General features: G+C 36.8%; 1 protein-coding gene across 6 annotated transcripts in view; it reads left to right on the top strand.

Annotated features, from left to right (window-relative positions):
- ARMH4 (armadillo like helical domain containing 4) overlaps positions 1-26,137 on the top strand; it is a 143,703-nt gene that overhangs the window by 23,780 nt on the left and 93,786 nt on the right. For all 6 annotated transcript variants that reach the window (XM_043986196.1, XM_043986197.1, XM_043986201.1 and 3 more), the window contains exon 4: positions 1,245-1,439. In XM_043986196.1, coding sequence (XP_043842131.1) covers positions 1,245-1,439 — 195 coding nt within the window. The remainder of the gene's footprint in view (positions 1-1,244; positions 1,440-26,137) is intronic.

Below are 26,137 nucleotides of genomic sequence, written 5' to 3'. Positions count from 1 at the left end.
ACCCATATAAATGAGCTGGTGAAGGAAATGGCAAACCATTCCAGTATCTTTGCCAAGAAAATCCCAAATGGGATCACGAAGAGTCGATCACGACTGAAATGACTCAACAATAACAACGTGTACACATGTATATTTAGAAGTCAAACTAGGTGGGGGAAAAAGGATTTGTCATTCTCTGGGATACCAAGAATGGTCTGGCACAGCCAGAGGTCAGCCTAAGATGTCATTTGTTGGGCTTTAAAGAGAACATTTAGATTTAACCACATGTCAAAAAGTCTGGGTCAATCACTGAGCTAAACCTAGGCTATGGTTTAATCTCATGCCCATTCAAATCAAATTAAGTCAATGAGCATTTTTAAAGTACTAACTATGTGCCAGACATTGGGTTAAGCACTGGAGCACCAAAAAAACAAAACGAAACAAAAAACCCCAAACCCAACCCCCCTAAAAAACAAACAAACAAAAAACCAAAAAGAAACAAAAAAAAGAAAAAATAGTTCCTGCCTTTAGGCAGCTCTCAGTCTAATGTGAGAGATACTATGTGCAAGCAAACTATATGCAGAATAAATTCAGTCCAGTATGATACTCTTCAGTCTACCTAGGTCTACCTTAATTTGCCAGATTTGGCTTTGCTCATTGATGTTTTTTCCCAGATCTTGCAGTTGGAAATGACCTAAAGTCAGGTTTTATCTTTTGGGGCTGTTTTGAGGTGGAGAAAACTTTTGAATATTTTTCTAGTTTCATTCTTTTTTCATGATGAACTTCCTCATGATGAGGAAACTAAAGCAAACAGGGTTAAGTGACTTTCCTAGGGTCACACAGCTACTAAGTGTCCAAGGCCAGATTTGAATTAAAGAAGATGAGTCTACCTGCCTTGAGGCCTGTAATTCTATCCATTGTGCCATTTAGCTGCCTGTAATGTGGAATACAGACTAATTGAGTATTGAAAAGAAAAAAAATCTTTCTGACTTGTGACAGGTCCTTTCCAGCTCTATATCTATGATCCTATGATGATTCTATGTTTTCCTTTCCCAGAAGAAAAATATCTAGTTAAAAATGGATGAATTGATTTAATAAGCCCCTTTCTTGATCGCCAAGAATGGTTTATTTTGTGTTTTGGGATACTGGTATTTTTAACTCTTGCTTGAGAAATGAGGGTTCACATTAATGTTTATCATTTCCTATGATAATTTTCTTATCGTCCTGTCTTAAAAATTCATTAAAACAATTTAAAAAATTGATAGCTTTAACAGTCACCAACTCAAAGGAAGAGGCATCACCTCCAGGCTTTGATTCATCGGTGACCCTTCCAGGAATGGAGGAGACAATGGATATTTCCTTGACATCTGCATCTGTCACTTCTACCATAAGAACCGTTCCATCTATAAGACACATCAGCACTTCTGTGACATATGACCTGGAACAGATGGAATCACAAGGTATCTGTGTTCTGGAAGGGAGTATTTTTGGGAGGGTTTTGGTGAAAGGTTTTTGAGGGCAAAGCTGTTTCATCTCACAAGTCTCAGTGAGAACTTCTTCTTCCATAAGATTGGTCGAGTTGGAAAGTTTGAGCTGGCACATGCCTGTAATCACTGCTACTGAGGAGGCTTAGGCTGATAGATCTCTTCAGCTTGGGAGTTCTGAGTTGTAGTTTATCTGGTCTAAGACATCTGATGTCTTCCTTAAGCCTAGCTCCAATATGGTGCGCTCCCAGAAAGAGGGCAGTGGCTAATAGACTGCTTAAGGAGGGAGAACTGGCCCAGATAAGAGCCTGAACAGGTCAAAACTCCTGTGCCAATCAGGAGGGGGATTTGGCCATGAGTAGCCTCTACACTTCTAGCCTGGATGAGATAATACAACCTAGTCTGAAAAAAAAGAAAAAGAAAGTTTGGGTTAGCCTCAACCTAATTTTCCTATGATTACATCTTTTCCCTCTTTACTCATGTATAAAACCCTTTTTCTAATGACATTACTCTATGACTGGTTGGAATAGTTATTTCACTTTAAAACAGGTAGCCTAGACAGAGAAATTAACGTGCTGTGATATTGGATATTGACTTGAGATGCTGAAACCATAGATGATGTCCTAGGGTCACCAAACTATATTGTTTGAAGGAATATAGGATTCCTTCCCATTAACACTGGAAAACTCCTGAAAAAACCAATTGCCTTTCTTCCTTCTTTCCCTCCTTCCTTTCCTCCTTTCCCTTCTCCCTCTCTTCATGCCTTTCTTCCTTCCCTTCCTTATTCCTTCCATATTTCCCTTCCTCTTTTCTTCCTTCCATTCTTCCCTTCTTCCCTCTGTTCATTCTTTCCTCCTTCTTCCTTTCTTCTCTTCCTCTTCCTTCCCTCTTTTCTCCTTCCTTTCTTTCCTCCTTCCTCCCTTCCTCTCTTCTTTCTTCCCTTCATCCCTTCCTCCATCTTCTCTCTCCTCCTTTCCTCTGTTCTTCCTTCCCTTCCTTTTTTCCTTTCCTTCTCCCTCCCTCTCTTCCTTCTCTACTCTGGCCCTCCTTTTCTCCTTTCCTTCTTTTTTCCTTCCTTCCTTCCTTCTTTTTTTATTAATTCTTGCTATTTTCATACCATCAATATTTTTTCCAATACATTTCAATTTCCCCATTAAGCCTTTCCTTGTAAAAAGGAATGAAAGTTAAATGAAACTGATTGATCCAGCAACAACATATGCTCCATCCCATACTACTGGTGCTACCTTCCTCCCACCTTTCTATTGAGAGAAGGAAAGTGCATTTCATTATTTGTTTTACTATACCAAGATTAATTATTTAAATCAGAGGTTATCTATCTTTTGGTGTTTTTTTTTTGGTTTATAGTACTAATATGATAATATCACATAGCACTAATAGCACAAACGATATGTGATATGTACAGATCTAGAGACATTATCCCAAGTGTTTAAACAGACAATTTGTGCCCAACCTGTGGTAGAGCCTTCTAAGCTCATGTTGGACTGATTGACCACAATGGAACACACTCTGCCTTGACTTCAACATCATGATGTCATTGGTCCTCTTTGAGTATGAAGGAAGAACAACACAAACTAATATTGTGTATATTGTTCTCTAACCTCTGCTTATTTTATTACTCAGTATTAGGTTGTTTTTGTCTTTCAATTCAAATTCCATTCAATTTGTCTTTTAGAATACTTAATATTCTTTATTTCTTTCAGTGTAGTAGTATAACTTTACATTAATATGTCATAATTTGTTCAGCTATTCTTCAACTAGTGGGTTCACATTTTGTTTCCTGTTTTTTGCAACCCAAAATATTGCTATGAATTTTATGGTATATATGGGAACCTTTCTTTCCATCTTTCCATGTTAAGTTATATGTGTATGTTTAAAAGGTATAATTTAAAGTTGATTGTAGCCAGAACTTATCTTCATTTCATTTTTTTGTTTGTTTTTGTTTTGTTTTTCCAGTGCAATGAGAGTTGTGACTTGTCCAAGGTCACACAGCTAATAAGTGTCAAATGTCTGAGGTCGGATTTGAACTCAGGTCCTCCTGAATCCAGGGCTAGTGCTTTATCCACTGTGCCACCTAGCTGACTCCCTTCTTCGTTTTATTTTGCTTTGCTGTTTCTCAACATGACTGCAGTTATTTAAAAGTGCTGAAACCCAAATGAGAAACTGAGGGAGAGATAAAGGTCTTCTTTTCCCTCTCCACCCTCTTTTTTCATCTTACATCTTTTTATTGTTCTTAACCATTAGGGAGAAAATTATAGTTAAATATCTTCTGTTCCTTGGGAATTCAAGACTAAAACTTCCTGTCCCAGTGACTGGGAGAAATAAACCAGACTGAGTTCTTAAATCAAGACCAAGCTGCTAAGTAGTTAGCTTATTTCCAACATTTGCTGGTGTCAAACATTCTGGGTAATTAATAGAGTGGGTGCACTGTGTATTCAACTGTCAAACCTCCAGAATAGTTTCACAAGTAAAATAAATTAGTAATTGAATAATCTCCCTGTTGGGTCTGCATCTGCTTAGAATTCTTGATGAAAGCAATTTTATTTAAGAGAACACAGAATTGCACTCCATGGAGTAGTATGCCCTTTTGCTTGTTGAATGTAATGCAAAGAAATGTACCTTCTTGGCCTTTTGCATGTACCTAACATTTTATTCAGTAAGATTAATTTATCTTGTAAGGATATTTCAAATTATCTTTTGCCTGATGTTTTCACATATTCTTTGTGAGAGACTAAGTCACTAAAGGTTTCAAAAGAGTGTTTTAGAGAATCAATGAAATGGAGAAAAAATAGAAGATAGGTAAAGGAAGAGGCAGCAGGGCAATTCTGAAGGAAAGTTCATCTTTGAAAAGGGGAAAAATCTAAATTAAAATAACTGATTTAGTTTTTAATATTGTAACCATACAAATAACCCTCCATTGCATCCATGGAGCTGGGCACTAAACCTCTCTTCCATAAATGGGCCTCCCTCATTTTAAGACCTAAATATATGGACTGGATTCAATTCTGGAGGGTGGGGGTGTCCTCTTAACAGTGGGGTCACACTCTTATTTTCCTATTAAACTGGCTAGTTCTTTATATTTCCCACTTCAGAGCCCTAGGGAAAAATCTCTTAAAGTTTATATTTGGTTCATGTCTAAGGTCTCCTAAAAAAGGAAGGAAGTAGAAAGGTTCTCAATGTTCACTATGAATCAGGTATAAGATAGCTGTTTACTTCTACTACACACACACACACACACACACACACACACACACACACACACACACACGGCTCAAGAAACATACAAAGACTTAAACAAGGTACAGTAACATATAAGTACTGTCATGCTTCCCTCAAGGCTGACTTAAAACATCAGAATATGAAATTGTTTACAGCACTGCTGAATCAGCATTTCACCTCTGAGTCAGCCAAACAGTTTTCTCCAGGTCCATGTCTTTTGGCCAATCGGGTTAGGGGTTGGACTCATTTTCCTTCTGGTGGTCATCTCTAAGAGGCACGTTGGGAGCTCTTTCCCAACTATACTCAGTACCAACTGAGGACCCAGGATCTCCCAAAACTTTCCATTTTATAAGGTTCTTCAAGGCATGTCAGGATCATTGCTCAGTTCGTTTATTATTTTAAAAAATTTTAAATTGGCTTTTTGGTTCCATTTTAAATTCTGAACTGTCTCCATCTCTCCCTCCCCACTCCACACTATAGAAGGTCACCATTTGACATAGATTTATAAATATATGTAAAAACAAGCCATGCATACTTCTATTTATCAGTTTTTTTCTGGAGGTGCATAGTATCTTCCTTCATAGGTGCCTTATAGTTGATCTGAGTATTTATAGTATTCAGAATAACTTAGTTGTTCACAATTATTCTTTGAACAATATTGCTATCACTATAAACAATATTCTCTTGGTTCTACTCATTTTACTTTTCATTTTTTTATGCATTTTTCCATGTTTTTCTAAAATCAACCAACTCATCATTCTTATAGCACAGTAGTATTCCATCACAATAATACATCACAACTTGTTTATACATTCCCCAATTGATGGGCATCCTCTTGATTTATAATTCTTTGCTACCATGAAGAGAATGGTTATAAATATTTTAGAACATATGGGTTCTTTTCCTTTTTCCCTGATCGCTTTGGAAAACAAACCTAATAGTAGTGTTGCTGAGTCAAAGCGTATACATAGTTTTATAACTCTTTGGGTATGATTCCTGGTTGTTCTCCAAAATGGTTGGATCAGTTAACAGTTCCACTAATAGTGTGTTAATGTCCCTCTATTCCCACACCCCCTCCAACATTTTTCAGCTGACTTATACTCAAGAAAATAATGAAGATTGAGATAGCCAAAGATTGAGGCTCAGGTTAGTCTAAGCAAAATGTGAACCCTCCACCATATATTCCCAGCTGCCATTGAAGAGTTTTGACGTTTTTAGAAGATGGAGAGAGTGAGGGTGAGAGAGAGAGAGACAGAGAGAGAATCAGAGAGACACAGAGATAGAGCAGAGGGAGTCAGAGACAGAGATGGTAGAGGGTGGAAGGTTGGGTGGTGAGGGTAGGAATGAATAAGACTTGAAAAATTAATTACTTTGGTGGATTGAGGGAAAAGGACCCCAAATTTAGATTTTTAGCAAAGCTATATAAAAAGTATGAAGAAGAAAACAGGTCTAATACTTTGAAAACTTTGAGACTTAGCATAGCTAAGTAAATTTTCATTTTCCATTGAAGAAAAAACTGATACTTTTTCTTTTTTACTTAGCTATGCTAAATATACTACCAAGTTCATGTAATTGTCATAGGATATAGGAAATGTACCTATGACTTCATAGATATAGGGGATTTCTGGATGAGGAAGCTCACTCTACTAATGCAGGTCAGCATCTTCTCTGCAACTTATGAGTCTTAGAGAGTTGTCAGGGTGGGATTCATACCAGAAATACAGGGGTCATTTAAAATAAGAAAAATTATTAACAGAATTGATTATATTGGGGCAGCTGGGTGACACAGTGGATAGAGCACCACCCCTGGATTCAGGAGGACCTTAGTTCAAATCTAGCCTCAGACACTTGACACTTACTAGCTGTGTTAACCTGGGCAAGTCACTTAACTCCAATTGCCTCACCAAAAACAAAAAAAAAACAAACAAAACAACAACAACAAACAAACCCACAAAGCCACAACTAATTATATCAATAATAAAAGTAACAAAAATCATATGATAATATCAATAGATATAGAAAAAGCATTTGACAAAGTATAACTCATTTCTATTAAAAACACTTGAAAATATAGGCATAAATGGACTTTCCCTTAAGTTGATAAGAAGCATTTACTTAAAACCACCAGCAAGCAGTATTTGTAATGGGGATAAGCTAGAAGGCTTCCTAATGCAATCAGGGGTGAAACAAGGATACCCACTGTCACCAATATTATTCAATGTTGTATTGGAAATCTTAGAAATAACAATAAGGGAAGAAAAAGAAACAGAAGGAATTAAAATAAGGAATGAGGTAATAAAGCTATCTCTTGCTGCAGATGATATGAGGATATACTTGGAAAATCCTAAAGATTCAACTAAAAATTAATTGAAATAATTAATAATTTCAGCAAAGTAGCAGGATATAAAGTAAACCCATATAAATCACCACTATTCCTATATATCACCAACAGAATCCTGCAGGAAGATAGTTAGAGATACCCCATTTAAAATAACTCTAGGGGCAGCTAGGTAGAGCAGTGGATAAAGCACCGGCCCTGGATTCAGGAGGACCTGAATTCAAATCCGGCCTCAGACACTTGACACTTACTAGATGTGGGATCCTGGGAAGGTCACTTGACCCTCATTGCTCCACCCCCCCAAAAAAAAAGTAAAAAAAAAATAACTCTAGACAGTATAAATTACCTTGAAATATATCTACCAAAACAAACCCAGGAGCAAAACCATATGAACAAAAACCATAAAAACCTTTGTACACTAATAAAATCAAACTTAAATAAATGGAGAAATGTACCCCAAAACAATGAACATTTCTCCATTTATTTAAGTGAACAGGCAGTTTTCTGATAAATAAATCAAAACAATTTATAGTCATATGAAAAATGCTCAAAATCATTACTGATTAGAGAAATGTAAATTCAAACAACCTTGAGATATAATTTTACATCTACCAGATTGGCTAAAATTATAGAAAGGGAAAGTGACAGATGTTGGAGAGGATGTAGAAAAACTGGGGCCTTGATTCATTCTTGGTGGATCTGTGAGCTGATCCAATCATTTTGGAGAGAGCTTTTGAATTATTCCCAAAGAGTTATTAAATTGACTATATTCTTTGACCCAGCAATATCAGTATGAGGTCTGTTTCCCAAGATGATTAGGGAAAAAGGAAAAGAACCTATATTTTCTAAAGTATTTATAGGAGCTCTCTTTGTGATGGCAAAGAACTAGAAATAGCAGGGATGTCAATGAATTGGGGAATGGCTAATGAAATTATGTAATATGTTCATGATGGAATATTACTCTGCTATAAGAAATGATGAGCTCAGTGATTTTAGAAAAGCATGGAGGTACCTCCACGAAATAATGAAGAGTGAAATAAGCAGGACCAAGAGAACATTGTATACAGTAATAGTATTGTTTTAAGAACAATTTTGAGTGACAAAGTGATTCTATTATAAATACCCAAATTAAATGCAAAGATCCTATGAAGGAAGATGCTGTTTGAAACCAGAACTGATTGATGTGTGTGTATGTGTATGTATATATACATATATATATACACACATATACATACACATAAATATACATGTATACATACATATACACACACACACATATATACACACATACAGATTTGTGTCTTAATGGTAGTCATCTCGAAGTTGCGGCAGGGAGGGAAGGGAAAAAAAAGTTCCATAATTTTGTTGTAGCAAGTAGTACATAATGGATCTGTAATTTCAGGTGATCCTTTGTTTTTCCATCCCACTTTGTTATGGAAATGTTTGTTTTATTTCTTAAGTTCAGAATAAAATAAATTAAACAAACAAATAGAAAAAATAGAAAAAAAAGAGAGTTTGCTGGGGCATTGAAAAGTTAAATGATTTGCCCAGAGTCATATAGGCAGTATATGTCAGAGGAGAAACTTGAACTCATACCTTCTTGCCTAGGAACTCAGTTCTCTATTCTCTTTATGTAATTTTTGGGAGGCATATGGGGCTAAGTGACTTGCCCAGGGTCACCCAGTTAGTGTCTGAGTCTGGATTTGAACTCAGATCCTCCTGACTCCAGGGCTGGTGCTCTATCTACTGTGTCACCTTGCTGTACCTCTTTATATAATTTTTGAGCAAGGAATATGTGCTCTTCAGCCATTATAGTCAAGATAGAAGATGTACTTGAGTTCATCTATCTGAATTTTCATCTATTTGAGTTTTCTATCTGAATGAACATTTCCTCTCAGAGAGAACTTCCTTTCCATTTGCCAGCTTGTTATGTGACTATTAAATTCATCAGGTAGCTGGAGATGTGATGGTGGAAATGAGAAGAGGATTCAATTTACAGTCTCATCAGGGGCCACTTCAGAAATCAAAGGCTTCATTTGTAAAATACATTTAAATGTTTTGCTTTCAGTGTCTGCTGTTTGGTCCTATAAGATTAATGAATAAGAATAATGGGATAAAATTGAATAGTTTATTGCTACTGGGGATTCTGCAGTATTGTGTTAAGGGTGTTCATCATTTGTTATACTAAGGATGAATGCAGATTTTGGCTTAAGTGCTGTGGAAATGCTTCGAATCCTAATTTGGTCTCAGTGACCAAGCCATTAAAACATGCATAAATATGGGAAGAGTGGAAGAGAAGAATGCTGTTATGGCATAGAATAATATAATAAGCCTTTTTATTTTGAGGGCAAAATGAATGACAAATATACACACCCCTATATTGGTTGAAATGAATTTTAAAAAGACTGTGGTTTTAGAAAATTATATAGTATTAAACAAATGAAGCTTTTGCTGAACTTGATTTAGTTGCATGAAGTACAGAGGGGGAAATGTGGTTCGTGCTTTTTCATTTTCTCACCTGTTTCAAGATTTTTATTGAAATATTTATCTAAAACATCTAAAATAAAAACCTCGTTCACAATGTACAAGGGTGCTAGTATAAGGATCCCAGTTATTGAAGATTTCCTTTACCTTTGTGATTTATTGGAACTCTGATTAAATCAGTGTGGCAACTCCTTCCTACACTGCAGATCAGATTCTATCCATGTATTCTCATCCTATTGTGATCTCTTTTCCATGGACTCCCAGAAACCCCTCAAAGGGGATCTTCTTCATGTGCTGGGGAATTTTTTTCTGGATTTTTTTGACACATGGAGGAATATATGACTTTTTCATTGATTTTTCTCTCATTCACCACATGACTGGCCTACCTTCTTTTCCAGTCATACATTTCTCTGATAACATTTTACATAATTTCTCTTGCACAATTCTTTAGTGGTAGTTTACTGTAGTGTACTCATGTTGCCATGTACCTTTTCATTGTTTTTTAGGTGACCATCAACTGATTATGATATTTTATGATTCATAGGCAGGATCACCAAAAGGATACTGTTGTTAAAAAGAAGGGGTCTTTGTTTCTAGGAGAAACTCAGACACATTAAAAGTACGGCAGCATTTCATAGACAATCCAGCCTGCTTCCTTCCTTCTGTTCAACTTTAAGTCCAATTCATTATTCATGTCTAGTGTTTGTCTAAAATATATGTACTGATGGATGAACTTAATGAGTTTTCTATCCATCGACCTATTGTTTGGAAAATAGAAATTCTTAATCTATTTGTTTTTTCCTTATTTGCATAGTTTTGCTTAATTCTTTTGGTTGATTATGGATCTGAATTCAGGGTTCAGGGATTTGGTATGATTAGAACAATGTCATTATGCTTCTACTATCTTCTGTCAAAAAGTTGGAGCTACTTAAAAATACTCCTCTATACTTGTTGTAGTACTTTATACAAAGAGGAGTGTTTGGAGATCACCATCTAGAGGGAATCCCTCTTCAATTTGGCCTCTGTTCTGGTTGTCTTTTGTGACAGCAAACATCATCACCAAGTCTCCATGTTTTATGCATTTCTTGGTATTAATATTCAGAGTGTCATTGAACAAAGTCATCTCTGTTGTACATCTTTCAAGGAATCTTTTGTGATTTTGGCATTTGCATGGGAAAAACCATTTTGGAGAAAAACCTTTAAAGTGGTACCTGACTAAATTAAAAAAAATTTTTTTTTACACTTTTAGTCAAATGTGTGACTCTAAAGATGTGGTCTGCTGTAAAATATCATTTGTAAAAATCTTGTTCCTATCTCATACGTTCATCAAAGATGCCCTTGATTTATTCCCATAAAAATTTGTAAAGATGGAAAAGCAGGCATATAGGCTCAATAATTATTGGTATTCTATCCCTTTCTTTCTCCCTCTCTTTTTCCTCTGTCCCTCTCTCCTTTGTCTCTCTTTTGTTTTGTCCCTGTCTCTCCCTCCTTCATCTCTTCCTCTTCCCCCATCTCACTTAACTCTCTCTCTCCTTTTCCTCTTCTACTTTTACTCTCCTTCCTTCTCTCTTCTTCCCTCTACTTACTTCCCCTTCTCTTTCTCTCTGTCTTCTTTTTCTCTCCCTTCCCCATAAAGCTCTGAGATCTCCCCCACTCCAAGTCATGGTTTCCTTCCCTCTTTCAGATATCTTGAGAATTGTTTTTAAAATACAGTAAAAATTTTTGTTGTCTAGACCTAAAATCATCATTCTCATGTGCCTGGAATTGATTTCATATTTATAGCACTTTACTGCTAGCACAGTGATTTTAAATGCTTATATACTCCTTGTCAAGGTTCAGTGAATCTCAGTGCTTAGGGTGGTTGTCATATTTTTGCTGTGCTTTTAGTACTACAAAACATTGTAAATTAATATTGGTTGCACTATATTGTCATGAAACTTTGTTCACAATTTCTTTTGTTATCAGCATGCATTTCAATTGATTTTGTGTTATATTTTCCTTAAAGAATTCATTTTTTGATATAATCATAATTAAGTTAATATTGTCCTGGAGTTACTTTCTTTTTATTCCTTTCTCTTGTGTTTCTACTGTCTTCTGTCAAAAGGTTGGAGCTACTTAAAATACCCCTCTATTATTGTTATAGTACTTTATTATCTTATGAAAACAAAAATGAATCATTTCATCCATGCTGATCAGATGCTTAGAAGGATATAACATGCCATTTCAGAAAGAACCTGGTCCTGAAAATCAAGAAAGCTAGGAGTTCTAGTTTCAGGTCTAGCACTAATTAGCTGGTTTAAGTTGTGAGCTCCTTAAGGGTAGGGGACTATCTTTTGCTTTTTTTTCCCCTTTTCTTTGTATCCTTAGTGCTTAGGACAGTGCCTGAAATATAGTAGGTATTTAATAAATGCTTATTGACTGCCTATATGATCTTGGGAAAAGAATGTAATTCTCTAAGAGTTAAGATCTGACTCTAACATTCTATGACTATGATTTCTATGAATATTTCTCATTATATCCTGTTGGTATAGCTACCCTTGTGAAAATTAAGTGGTGCTTTAGTTAAGTGATTTGGAGATATTGAAGAGAAAGGGGAGTAGGTAACAAAAACAGTTGTAAATCAGATTATGTTATAGACTGTTAATTAAATGATTCTTATTTAGTTTCTCGAATGACCTTTTACTTAAATGAATTATTAAAGACTTAACATCAATTCAGATAATCAATCAACAGACATGTATTAAGCACCTAATATGTGCCAGGCACTGTGCTAGTAGGCACTAGAGACAAAAATGTAAAAGTGAGAGTCTTTGCCTTCGCAGAACTTACATTCAGTTAGGGAGATACAGCATATACAGATACAGCATATATTGATATGATCTTTTTTTTTTTTGGTGGGGCAATGGGGGTTAAGTGACTTGCCCAGGGTCACACAGCTAGTAAGTGTCAAGTGTCTGAGGCCGAATTTGAACTCAGGTACTCCTGAATGCAGGGCCAGTGCTTTAACCACTGCGCCATCTAGCTGCCCCGATACAGCATATATTGGGGAGTGATAGCTTTGGTTGAGGCAGTCATGAGGATTCTAAGTGGAGCCATTTGGCAGTAGATTGTCACACCTTTTCTAATAGAATTGGTAGTATTGTCTTGATTATTATTCTCAGAGTTAGAGGTAAAAAGTGGAGATGGGACGGGGAAATAATACTTTTTTGGAGTGGAGTGTACATGATCAATCCATACTGGCTAGGCTTTGATGACCTAATGTAATGGGATGAAATGATGTGGATGTCTTGAGATGAGGACTGATTTATTCCCTCTAATTCATCTAGCTCTGTCCTTTAAGTCCCCAAAATGTATGGGTTAGCTCCTGGGGTGCAAGGGAGCCAGTGGTATATTAACATTTAAATGAATTAATTTCAATGCATAACATATCAAAACCATTTTAATTGCTCTCTCTACAGATCCATTAAGTTTCTTTGTCCTTTTGTTCTCACTCACTTTTTCTCTTATGCTTGTAGTTAGTGTATTCAGGTTCTACTTTTACATTATTTCATAAAGGTCATTCCACATTTTAAAAATATTCTCCTTTCTTGTCAATTTCAATTACATTAGGCTGCTTCCAGCTCCCCCCCCCCACTGCCATTTCCATATAATACTTAATGAATTAGTTTTAAATGTAAAAGACAGTTCCAGGTGCTCAGCCCTGAGGCTCACAGATTTCTGACATGTGAGAAATTAAATTAATCCTTTGTGAGGGGGGCGGGGTGTTCCAATGCTTGGACCAAAGACTTTATTCTGGACTATTACTATTGACTCTCACTGTGATTATTGTTCTTAGAAGGGCTCACCACCTTTATGGTTAATGTGATAATGTATAGTGGCTGTTAAAACAAAAGATTCCTTAGCTGGTGACAAAGAGTATTTTTTGATATTTTAGTAGATATCTATGTCAATAAGAAATCAAATTTTTTAAAAGGTGAGGTGAGAAATATATAAGAAAAGGGATATCAGCAGAAATGTATCATTGGGGCTCTGGAAATAGCTTTGGGACACATAATATAAATAACTAGCATTTCTACAGTGCTTATAGGTTTGCAAAGCACATTACATGTTTTCTCATTTGATCTTCACAACAACCCCATGAAGCAGGTGCTATTATTATCACTTTTATAAAGATGAGGAAACTGAGCCTAAGAGAGGTTAAGTGACTTGTTTAGAGTCACTGAGCTTGTATCTGAAGGATTGGAATATACATTATGCTGACTCTAAGTAGTATCTATTATTCTGACTGGCAGTTTGATTTATATATAAAAATAAATAAACAAATAAATAAATAAATAAATGAGTAAAGGCAACCTGAGGCAACTAGGTGGTGCAGTGGATAGAGCATTATTAGCCCCAGAGTCAGGAGAACCTGAGTTCAAACCTGGCCTCAGATACTAGCTGGGTGACCCTGGGCAAGTCACTTAACTTTGTTTGACTCAGTTTCCTCATCTGTAAAATGAGCTGGAGAAAGAAATGGCAAACTATTCCAGCATCTTTGCCAAGAAAACCCCAAATGGGGTCATGGAGAGTTGGATATGACTGAAATGAGTCAATAACAACAACAAAGGGGGACTTCCATTTGAGATCCAGCTCCAAGAATCTCCAAGTATGGGTAAGGTCCTCAACTATATCTCAGTGTGGTTGTGGCCCCTATATAAGAGGAAAAGTTTCTTCTTTTTTCTTGAATTAAAATTAAGTGAGAATTCTATTTGCTCAACTTTTCTGAGTTTAGCCAGCCTTCAGATGACAGACATGTTGTGCATCACTGGACCTGGGAGGGAAGCTTTTCTATCTATATAGAATCTGTCAGAGTTTGCACTTTCCTGGAAAAGTTTTTAAGAACCCAGTATCACCTACACATTATGATGATGCTTTAGATTAATACCTTAGTGGAGAAATTAATATGGCAATTTTATTTCGCATAGGGAGTCAGTAAATTAAAGAGACAATAGCAGAAAGATTATTATTTCTCTATTCAGTGACTGCTAGTTAATTTTTTGACAGACAAATTGAGTTTTGATGCACATATAAAATCCTAGCATACTTGTACTTCAGTTAGATTACATAATCCACTCCTCAAACAATTAATTAAAAGAGCATAAAGAGTGAGCTTGACTGATAGTACATGCAATTTAATACTTTAGTATTTGTTAAAAGGAAAGAACCAAGGCAGTTATATAATTTAGTGTTGAAATTTTCCTGTGAACTTATTGTCTCTTCTCTCCAAACCCCTTTCCTCTCCCAACTTCTTTATTTCTGTTAGGGGCACCACTCGTCTTTCAGGCGTTCAGGTTTTCTACCTGGTGGTTATCCTTGACTCCTCACTCAGTTTTACTTCACTAATATCTGTGCCTCTTTCTTTCTACTGAGATGGCCACTGCCCCCATTCAGGTATTCATCGCCTGTTGTGTGGATTACTTTGACAGCTTTACTAACTTGTCTCCCTGACTCAAGTTTATTCTTCTTCTTTAATCTATCCACACAGCTGCTAAAATGATTTCCCCAAAGTCCAAGTTTGAGCATGTCACCCTGTTTAGTAAATTCTAATGATTTCATGTTGCCTCTGGATCAAATGTAAGTTCTCTTTAGCTGTGTGTGTGTGTGTGTGTGTGTGTGTGTGTGAGGGAGGCAGTTGGGGTTAAGTGACTTGCCCAAGGTCACACAGCTAGTAAGTGTTAAGTGTCTGAGGTGAGATTTGAACTCAGGTCCTACTGAATCCAGGGCCAGTGCTTTATCCACTGCGCCACCTAGCTGCCCCTCTCTTTAGCTTTTTTTTTTTTTTTAGCGAGGTAATTGGGGTTGAGTGACTTGCCCAGGGTCACACAGCTAGTAAGTAAGTATTAAGTGTCTGAGGCCGGATTTGAACTCAGGTACTCCTGACTCCAGGGTCGGTGCTCTATCCACCGCGCCACCTAGTTGCCCCCTCTCTTTAGCTTTTAAAGCCTCTTACAACTTGGCCCCAACATTCCTTTCTAGGCTTATTATACATTACTCCCCTTCCAACACCCCAGGGTTATGCCAAACTGGATTTATTGCTGTTTTTAAAAAATAAACAGAGGTGTTATTAGAATCAAATGAGATAATGGACATAAAGCAGTTTGCAAACCTTAAAGAGCAATATAAATGTCAGCTATCATCATCATCATCATTAATAATAATAATAATAGTAATAATTTATAGTCACCAGTCCCTCAATCTTGTGATGATGTCATTCTTTGAGAGTACTACTGTATTCCAAATAAGCTCAAATAATGTTTTGTAACGATTGGAATGACGCCACCTGCTGGAGACTTACTGTAGAAGAGTTCTGCCCATGAAGCGAAGGTCTTTGAGGGCAAGACCAGGAGTCTTTTCTTTGGCGTCAGGAAGTGACACAGGCTAGTGGGAGGAGGAAGGAAGAGACTGGCGCTCAGTCTCGCGCTCTTTCTTTTGGACTCTGGTGGAGAGTGGAGCTAGAAATGTGCTCTCCCTTTAATAGATAGGAATCTAGGCCTTTCTCTCTCTTTACCAAAATTCTTATTCTCCTTAATAAATGCTTAAAACTCTAACTCTTGCTAAAGCTTATAATTTATTGGCGACCACTCATTGGATATTTGAGACAGACTAGCTAGAATTTTAGCCCTTAACAGTTTATAGGGCAATATAGAAGTGTGCTAGTAAATGTTTAACAACCAGGCTCTCTGGAGGGAAAAAGAAGCACACACCTCTAAGTTTAATCTACATTATTAACATGTTAGCAATGAGTTTGCTAGTCTTTCAGCAGCATTATCTACGGTAATCAAGCAGTACCACTTCTTTTTCTTTTTTTTTGTGGGGCAGTGAGGGTTAAGTGACTTGCCCAGGGTCACATAGCTAGTAAGTGTCAAGTGTTTGAGGCCAGATTTTGAACTCAGGTTCTCCTGAGTGCTTTATCCACTGCACCACCTTAGTGCCCCGTGGTTGCTTATTTCTGAGGTATAAATGTTCACACTGAAAATTTAACAATCAGCTCTTCCAAGATGGTTAGAGCTGTCTCTAGCACAGCCCTGTGAATCACAAATGACATTTCATATCTTGCCTCTGTACCTTTGCATTGGATATGCGTCCCCCCTCTCCCGGCCAATGCCTGGAATGTCTTACTACCTTACCTTTGCCTCTAAGAATCCTTATTTCCTTTACAACTCTGTTTAAGAAACATCTACAACCTTTCCTGATCACTCTTCTCCACTGGTTGCTGCCACCTACCCAAATATTTACCCATTATTTATTTTGTATACATTTTGAATATACTTATGTGTATATACTTTGTTTTCCCCAATAGAATATAAGCTCCTTGAGGAGTTACTGTTTTATTTTTGCTTTTGTGTTTTCAGCACCTACTGCAGTGCCACTATACACATAGTAAACACTTAATAAGTGATTGGTTTTTTAATCTGCTATTTAAAGTTGTCTTCATTTATGGTACAGTAATTGGTTCATCACTCATCTGGTTCTGTTTGGTTGACACTGCATCATGAAAGACAATGAAGTAAAGAAACATTTGATTACTGATAGGTACCCAAGGGCTAAATTCATAAAAAGAGGGCATGCTCATTAAGTCTGCAGATGACACAAAGCTATGAGGGGTAGTTAACACATTGGACAATAGAGTTGGGATCTAAAAAAAATCTCTGTAGGCTAGAGAACAGGACTGACTTTAATAGGGTAAAATTCAATAAGGCTAAATTGAAGGATTATACTTGAATACAAAAAATATCAGCTTCACAAGTACAAGATGGGGAAGGCATGGATAGACAGCAGTTCTGAAAAAAATGTGGGGTTTTGGTGTATGGGAATCTCAGGATGAGCCAGTAGTGTGATATGGGTTGCTAATGCTCACTTGGGTGGCATTAAGAGAAAGACATAGCTTCCAGGAGTAGGGAAGTGTAGTCTCACATATTCTGTGACACCCAACCTCATCTGGAATATTTTGTTTAATTTTGAGCATCACAACATAAAAGGACATTTAGTTGGAGAGTGTCCAGAGGAAGACAACCAGCATGGTTGAAGGACCTTAATATGTAACAGGGAGATTAGTTGAAAGAATTGGGCATGTTTAACCAGAGGAAGAGAAGACTCAAAAGGGATATGATAGGTGCCTTTAAATATTTAAATATTTGAATAGCTATTATGTGGGAGAAGTGATCAGAATTGTTTTCTGTGGCCATATGGAGGAGAGTAATCAAGAACAATAGTTGGGGTTTGTAAAGAAGCCAATTTAAGTTTGATGTCAAAATGTTGGAGGGGATGTGGAAAAATAGGGACACTAATGCATTGTTGGTGGAGTTGTGATCCGATCCAACCATTCTGGAGAGCATTTTGGAATTACACCCCCAAATCTATAAAACTGCGCATACCCTTTAATCCAGTAATACCACTACTAGGTCTGTATCCCAAAGAGATAAAAAATAAAATGATCTATATATACAAAAATATTTATAGTAACTCTTTCTATGATGGTAAAGAATTGGAAATTGAAGGGATGCCCATCAATTGGGGAATGGCTGAACAAGTTGTGGCATGTGATTGTAATGGAATACTATTGTGCTATAACAAATGATGATCAACTGTGAATGACTCAACTATTCTGATCAACACAATGATCCTACAGTTGAAATGCTATCTACCTTTAGAGAAAAAACTAATGGAGATAGAATGCAGATTAGAAGCATACTTTTTAAACTTTATTGTTCTTTTTTTGTCTGTTTTCTTTTACAGTATAGAAATATGTTTTATATGACTTCACATGTATAATCTAAATCAAATTTCTTGTCTTTTTTAGAAGGAGGGAGGGAAGGAGGAGGGAGAGAATTTAAAACTTAAAGTTTTAAAAAATGTGTGTTTATTTTTTACATATAATTGAGAAATATTTAATGAAATTAATAAGAATATGTTGGGAAGAAAAAAAATAAGCTTGATATCAGGAAAAACTTCCTAACAGTTTTGGATAGCTCTAGAGCAATTTTCTTTCTAGAGCTGATAGGAATTAGTAGGCAGAAGATGTTAGCAAATTAACAACTGATTTTACTAAGTGAGTGAAAATATAAAATGATGGTCTGCTGTCAGTCAGTCAGCAAGCACTTATGAAAGTGCTTACATCCCAGACTGAGTGCTAAGTGCTGAGGATTCAAAGACAAAGGTAAAATAATCCTTGCCCTATGGAACTTATATACTAATTGAAGACAAAAGATATAAGTATAGATGTAACATTTACAAAATGAATACAAGGTAGACTTGGAAGGACATGCATGAGCAGCTGGGAGAACCAGGAAAAACATCATGTGCAAGGTTGTCCTTCAACTGAGTCTTGAAGGAAACCAATAATGCAGATTAAGTTTAAAAGTGAAAGGATTGCTTTACTTTAATGAGGGTCCAGTTGAGATCAGATTATAAAAAATTGCAATGATATCAATTATCCCCAGAGATATGATTTATGGTGGCCTCATAATGTACTATGGAGTGCTGAGATTGTATGTTGTGGTGAAGATAAAGAAAGGATTTGGGAAGAGTAAGTCATAGAGAGATATGGAATTATAGGAGATTGTATTTAGAAAAAGTTCTTTTCATGGGAAGAGTAAGGCATAGACAGATATGGAATCATAGGAGACTGTAATTGGAAAGAGTTCTTTTTGTGGAAGCAGAACACTTCTGGGGTGATGGCAAGATGAGGAGTGTGACCATTTCTGTGTGGAAATTAGGTTGAGTGGAGAAGTAGGTTGTGGGAATCGAGCGAATGGAGAACTGGAAAGTTAGGGTATTTGAGGGAATATCAGCATCTTTGTTGAAGTCCCTTAGTATGAGGGCAGGAATTGGGGTAGAGATGAGATTGTGAGTCAGGTACTGAATTTATTTATTATTTATTTATTTATTTTTGCAGGGCAATGAGGGTTAAGTGACTTGCCCAGGGTCACACAGCTATTAATGTAAAGTGTCTGATGTCAGATTCGAACTCAGGTCCCCCTGAATCCAAGGCTGGTGCTTTATCCACTGTGCCACCTAGCTGCCCCCTGGTACTGAATTTATTGAGAAAGGAGGAAGAAAGATCTAGGGGCTGGTAGCTAACAGTAACCAGGATCTTGATTGAGTGATAAATTTGGAGAGAGTAAACCTCAATGGAGGAAAGATTGATGGTTGTTTGTGGTAGAAGGAGTTGGAATACCTCTTCCGGAGTGTGACAATAGGGAACAAAGAGTATGGCAAGACCCCTTCAGGGACTAGTGAGCCATTGAATGTGAGAGAAGGTTTCATCAGTACTAGAAGGTAAGGTGTGGGATGCAGTGTCATTCAGGAGGCACCAGGTCTCTTTGAGAACTAGAAGATAAAAAAAAGCATGAGGGAAAGAGGTCTAAAATGAAGGTAAGTTTGTTAATTATAAAGTGAGAGTTTTAGAGGGCACAGTGGAAGGGGGTGCTGGTGTGAAGTGGGACAGTGGGGAGAGGATATACGAGTAAGCAAAAGATAGAGAGGCAACCTTATTAGAACAAAGAGTTTTAGGAAAGTGCACTTAATCTTTTGCTGGGATGACTTTTCAGATCCTTTTCATGCATACTGAGGAGGAAGAAATTACAGAAAAATGTCACTTTGAAGACTAACTGTGACAGCAGTTTTTCAGATCCACCAGGACTTTTTGTAGTTCTTAGCTGTGGAGAATATGGGAGTGAAATCTGGAAAAGAGTTTGAGGGATTTGCTTATAATGTAAGAAATGGAATTTATAGATGATTGTAGTCTCTTTTGACTGGCTTCAGAGAATACCCCTCACCTCTCCCCCAAGTTATTCAGGGAGGTTCCTTTGCTCAGCTAGACAGTGCAGTGTATAGGGTACCAGGCTTAGTCAGGAAGACCTGAGTTCAAAACCAGCCAGTCACTTACTAGCTGTGTGATCCTGGGCAAGTTGCTTAATCTTTGTTTGCCTCAGTTGCCTCAACTGTAAAATGGGGATAATAACAGCACCTACCTCCCAGGGCTGTTGTGGGGATCAAACGAGATAATATATGTAAATCACTTAGCCTATTACCTGGCACATAATAAGCACTATATAAATACTTAGTTCCTTCCCTTTTCTTTTTATGTCAGTGGGACTGAATCTAGTTACCTCTAGGTAAATTAAGCCTCTTGGATCTATCAACTCCAGTCAGAAATTTTAGCAATGAGTAAAGAAAAGAATCTGATCTACGCAGGAGTTGGCAAACTATAACCTGCATAGGGGTTTTGCCAATCTCTGGTCAACAGAACATTATTCTAAATGGTGCATAGGCTTTTTTGTTTGCTTATTTCAGTTTTAGTTCCTTTTGTGATATGTGTGGGTCGAAGTCAGTCATATAACCTGTTGATTCACTTCACATGAAATGAGGATAATACAACCTTGTACTTACCTACTTACCCACTTATGTACCTTATAATCTGACTTGGAAATATTATTTCTATGTCATACTTTGAACTTCTTGACAGAAAGATATTGCATAAATACAAAGTATACAGAGTATTGTGACAATAAAATAACTGCTGAGATAGGCTGTCAGATAATGACAAGATAAAGGAAACAGCTTAGAGAGTGAAAGAAAGAAAAACAAATATATCTAGACATTTTCCCCTTACCATTTGAAATGGAACATTTCTCTTTTTTCAAGTGATATATACATCACTGAGAATTACTGAGCACATATGTCAATAACTACTTCTGTGACTAGACACATTTAATGCTTCAGTTTTATCTTGGAATCAAACTGGAAGCATAAATTGTATAAGTCTATACCATCTCTTAGGTCTTAGGTTTCAAATAGTATGTTGGCTATTTGAAATAAAGGGTGCCACCTTCCTGGGCCACATAGGTTAGATATTATGTGATTCATTCATTATGTATTTTTTAAACATTCTTAAAAAAAACCCATGGAGTACCAGATTCTCTTTCTCCCTCTTAGCCCTCCTCTACTCACTGAGAAGGCAAACAACATGATCTTAATTTTACATGTGAAATCATGCAAAACATTTCTATACTGGCCATACTGCAAAAAAGTGAGAAAATTATGCTTCAATTTGCACTCAGAATTCATTAGTTTTTTTCTCTGGAGGTAGGTAGCATTTTTTTAAAATCACAAGTCCTTTGGAACTGTCTTGGATCAATGTGTTGATTGTAGTAGCCAAGTCTCTCACAGTTGATCATCATTAAATCATTGCTATTACTGTGCACAAAGACTTCCTAGTTCTTCTCAATTCACATTCCATCAGTTCATACAGGTCTTGCCATGTTTTTGCCAAAACCACACCCCTCATTATTTTTCATATAGCACAAGAGTACTTCATCACAATCATATGTTACAGCTGGTTCAACCATTCCTGAATTGATGAGCATACCCTCAATTTCCAATTCTTTACCACACAAAAAGAATTGCTATAAATATTTTTGTACATATAGGTCCTTTTCTTTTGATCAATTTTGGGTATCAAAGGGTATACATAGTTTTATAACTCTTTGGGCATAGTTTCAGATTATTCTCCAGAATGATTGGACCAGTTCACTATTCTAACAACAGTTCATTAATGTGCCTATTTTCCCTCATTTCTTCCTGCATTTGTCATTTCTGATAGGCAGTGAGGTGGTAGATCAAAGTTGTTTTAATTTGCCTTTCTCTAATCAATAGTGATTTAGAGCATTTTTTCATATGACTATAGATAGCATTGATTTCTTTTTCTGAAAACTGCTTGTTCATATTCTTTACCATTTATCAATTGGGGAATGGATCTTATTCTTTTAAACTTGACTCAGTTCCCTATATATATGAGAAATGAGGCCTTTATCAGAGAGACTTGCTGTAAAATTTTTGATATTACTTCATTGTCTATGGTACCTTTTAGAGAAATGTAGTTTCCTTGATTATCTCTTTCAATTGGGTCTATTTTTGCTTTTGTTTTGTCTGACTTCATGATTGCTACCCTTGCCTTCTTTACTTTAACTTAAGCATAATAGACTCTGATCTATTCCTTCATTTCAACTCTGTGTCTTTCTATTCCAAGTGTGTCTCTTGTACACAACATATTATTGGATTCTGGTTTCTAATTCATTCTGCTATTTGTTTCTGTTCTATGGGTTTGCTCATCTCATTCGCAGTTATTGAACATTCACTTTTTGTGTTTCCCTCCATCCATATCTCTTATTCTTTTCTCCTACTACCTCCCTATTGGGTAAGATAGCTTTCTATACCCACCCCTACCTTTTTTTTGAAGAAAGTCCCTATGTATGGACTGACACCCATGGCGTCTGTCTATGCAGACCCTTTCTAACTGTCCAAATAATGATAGAGTTCTTAGGAGTTACATGTATCATCTTCCTTATAAGAATGTAAGCAGTTTAGGATTACTCTTTCATCTTTACCTTTTTATACCTTATTTGAATCTTGTATTAATTCATTCATCCATCCATTTATTTATTTACTTATTCATTTATTTTTCTAATAATCATTTTTATTTATAGTTTTGGGTTCTGATTTTATCCCTCTTTCCCTCCCTCCCCTTCCCTCTCCCTGAGGTGGCAAACAATTATATATGTGTTATATATGTATGATTATGTAAAACATTATCATATTTGTCATTTTGTAAAAGAAAACTTGATTAAAAGAAAAAAAATGAAAGAAATTTAAAAATAGCATGCTTCAGTCTGTTCCATCAATATCAATTCTTCCTTTGAATATTGTATTTAAATGTCAAATTTTCTACTCATCTTTGGTCTTTCCATCAGGAATGTTTAGAAGCTCTTTATTTCATTAAATATCCACCCCCCTCCCCGAAGGATTATACTCAGGTTTTCTGGATAGGTTATTCTTTTTTTTTTTTTTTTTTGTAATCCTAGCTCCTCTGCCTTCCAAAATATCATATTCCAAATTATATCAAAGCTCTCTTCTCCTTTGACATGGAACCTGCTAAATCTTTTGTGATGTGTGGCTCCCTGATATTTGAATTGTTTCTTTCTGACTGCTTACAGTATTTGGAATTTGGCTCTAATATTCCCAGAAATTTTCATTTTTGGATTTCTTTCAAGAGGTGATCAGTGGATTCTTTCAATTTCTATTTTATACTCTAGACTTAAGATATCAGCGCAATTTTACTTTATAATTCCTTGTAATATTATGTCTATGCTTTTTATTATGATTTTCAGGTAGTCCAATAATTCTTAAAATATCTTTCCTGGATCTATTTTCCAGGTCAGTTGTTTTCCCAATGAGATACTTCACATTTTCTTCTATTTTTTCTTCTTTGATTTTTATCATTTCATGATACCTCAGGGAGTCATTAGCTTCCATTTGTCCAATTCTATTTTTTTCTGTTTCTTTTTTTTTTGCAGGCAATGGGGGTTAAGTGACTTGCCCAGGGTCACACAGCTAGTAAGTGTCAAGTGTCTGAGGCCAGATTTGAACTCAGGTACTCTCGAATCCAGGGCTGGTGCTTTAACCACTGCACCATCTAGCTGCCCCCTCCAATTCTATTTTTAAGGAATTATTTTCTTCCATGAGCTTTTATACCTCTTTTTCCATTTGTTCAATTTCACTTTTTAAGGAGTTCTTTTCTTTAGTGAATTTTTGTGCCTCTTTAACCATTTGACCCATTCTGTTTTTAAGATGTTCTTTTCTTCAGTTTTAAAAAACCAAATTGTTAATTCTCTTTTCAAAATTTTCTTGCATTACTGTCATTTCTTTTCCCAGTTTTCCCTCTACTATTCATCTCTTTCTTGAACTCTTCCAGGAATTTTTGTTGCCCTTGGATCCAATTAACATTTTTCTTAGAGGCTTTGCTCATAGCTGTTTTCACATTATTGTCTTCTAAGTTTGTCTTCATCTTCCCTGCTCTTGTAGTAGTTTTTTATGATCTAGTTTTTTTTGTTGTTGTTTGCTCATTTCTGTAGCCTATTTCTTGGCTTGGAACTTTATGTTAAAGTGAGGCTGTGCTCACCTGGGTATGGGGCCTTTTTTGTGCTTCTTTTTTTCAGAGCTCGTTTTGATGATCTGCAAGTTTTTGGTGCTTCAAAGGTGGTGCTATCTTGGGAGAGGTAGTCACTGCTTTCCTTGTCTATATTCCAGTCTTTACCCATGCAGGGCTTCTGCTCTATTGAAGATTCAAATTCTAGTCCTCCTCTTGGCCCTGAAACTCTGACCAGGGACTCTGCTCCCTTGAACTGTGACCCATAACTGCTTATGGGCAATAGAGTTGCCAATCAGTGCCAACTGTACCCCATTCCAGAAAAGGGTCTCCTGTCATCTGTTTCTGACCAGTTCTAAGAGCCCCTTTCTATCTCTGGGCTGAGAACTCCCAAAGCTGCTACTATTGCTGCTGTTGAAGCTGCTAATGAGGTCCACCACTGGTACTCCTGCTATGCTCTGGGCACCCCAGTGTTATGTACCTTTCCTTCAGGCCTCTTAAATTCTCTTAGCCTGAAAAAATGCCTCCCTCTTGCCTTTTGTTGACTCTGCTATTCCAAAATTTTATCTGAGGTATAATTTTAAAGTCGTTTGGAGGGGAATTTTGGGAGAGTTCAGATGGGTCCCAACCTGTGTTCCATCATCTTGGCTCTTCCCCTACTTAGGTATTATGTGAGTGTCATTATCTATATTCTTGTTGGGTGTTAGACTTCTGGTTAATGAAAACTTCCAATTACTCACTCTTGGTAAGAACCTTGGTTGAAGAATCCATGAACTTGATAATAACAGATCTTAATTACAGATTGGCAGGGTGCCTCCTGAAGTTGCTAGTCTTTACATAGTATCATTTTTGGAGGGTTTAAAAATACTCTGTCAACAAATTGTCAGGCCCTAGCTGAGTCCATTGCTCAGCTCTTATAGAGAAGAAAAACTCTGTCCCTAGTAGTAGCAGCACCCATAGCAGGATTCAACCTAGCCCAAAGGGGCACCACTTAGGCTCTGCCATGGATCTGTTACAGATAGACAATGTTCAGTCCCCCAAAGTGGCAACGACTTTGGTGCTTTATTCATAGGACAGGAATGCAGTGGCACTGCAAATACCATACAGAGGTAGTATTTGGGCCCTAGAACTAGGGTGGGTGGTATGTAACGCTGTCCTACCTTGAAGGGGAGTGCTAAGATCCAAGAAGAGAAGGAAAACATCTGGCTCTAGAATATGGGAACTTTGCTAGGTCCCATTGTAGGGCAGGGAGCAGCATTTGGCCCCAGTAGGAGGATGTAGAGCAGAGAAGAGCAACAGGCAAGACCCAATGGCTTCCTGATTGACTATGTGAAAGGAGAGGGAGGATTAGGGATGACTTTGTGAACTTGAGTTACTGGAAGGATGATGGCATCTTCTAAAAAGAAATTGAGAAGTTCAGAAGAGGGGTGGGCTTTGGGGAAAAGGTAATGAGCTTGTTTTGGACATTTTGAGATGCCTATGGATCATCCTGGTATAAATGTCTCATGGATAATTGGTGATGTATACCTGGACATTAGAAAGAGACCAGGCTGGTTACATAAGTCAGTCACTCAATAAACATTTTTTAAGTGCCTACTATGTTCCAGATACTGTGCTAAGGACTGGACTTCAGACATGAATCTGGAA

The sequence above is a fragment of the Dromiciops gliroides genome, chromosome 2 (genome assembly GCF_019393635.1).
Source record: "Dromiciops gliroides isolate mDroGli1 chromosome 2, mDroGli1.pri, whole genome shotgun sequence".
In the NCBI taxonomy this organism is placed as follows: Eukaryota; Metazoa; Chordata; class Mammalia; order Microbiotheria; family Microbiotheriidae; genus Dromiciops; species Dromiciops gliroides.
Note: the sequence above shows the minus strand (reverse complement) of the source record. Positions and strands in the feature narration are given on the sequence as shown.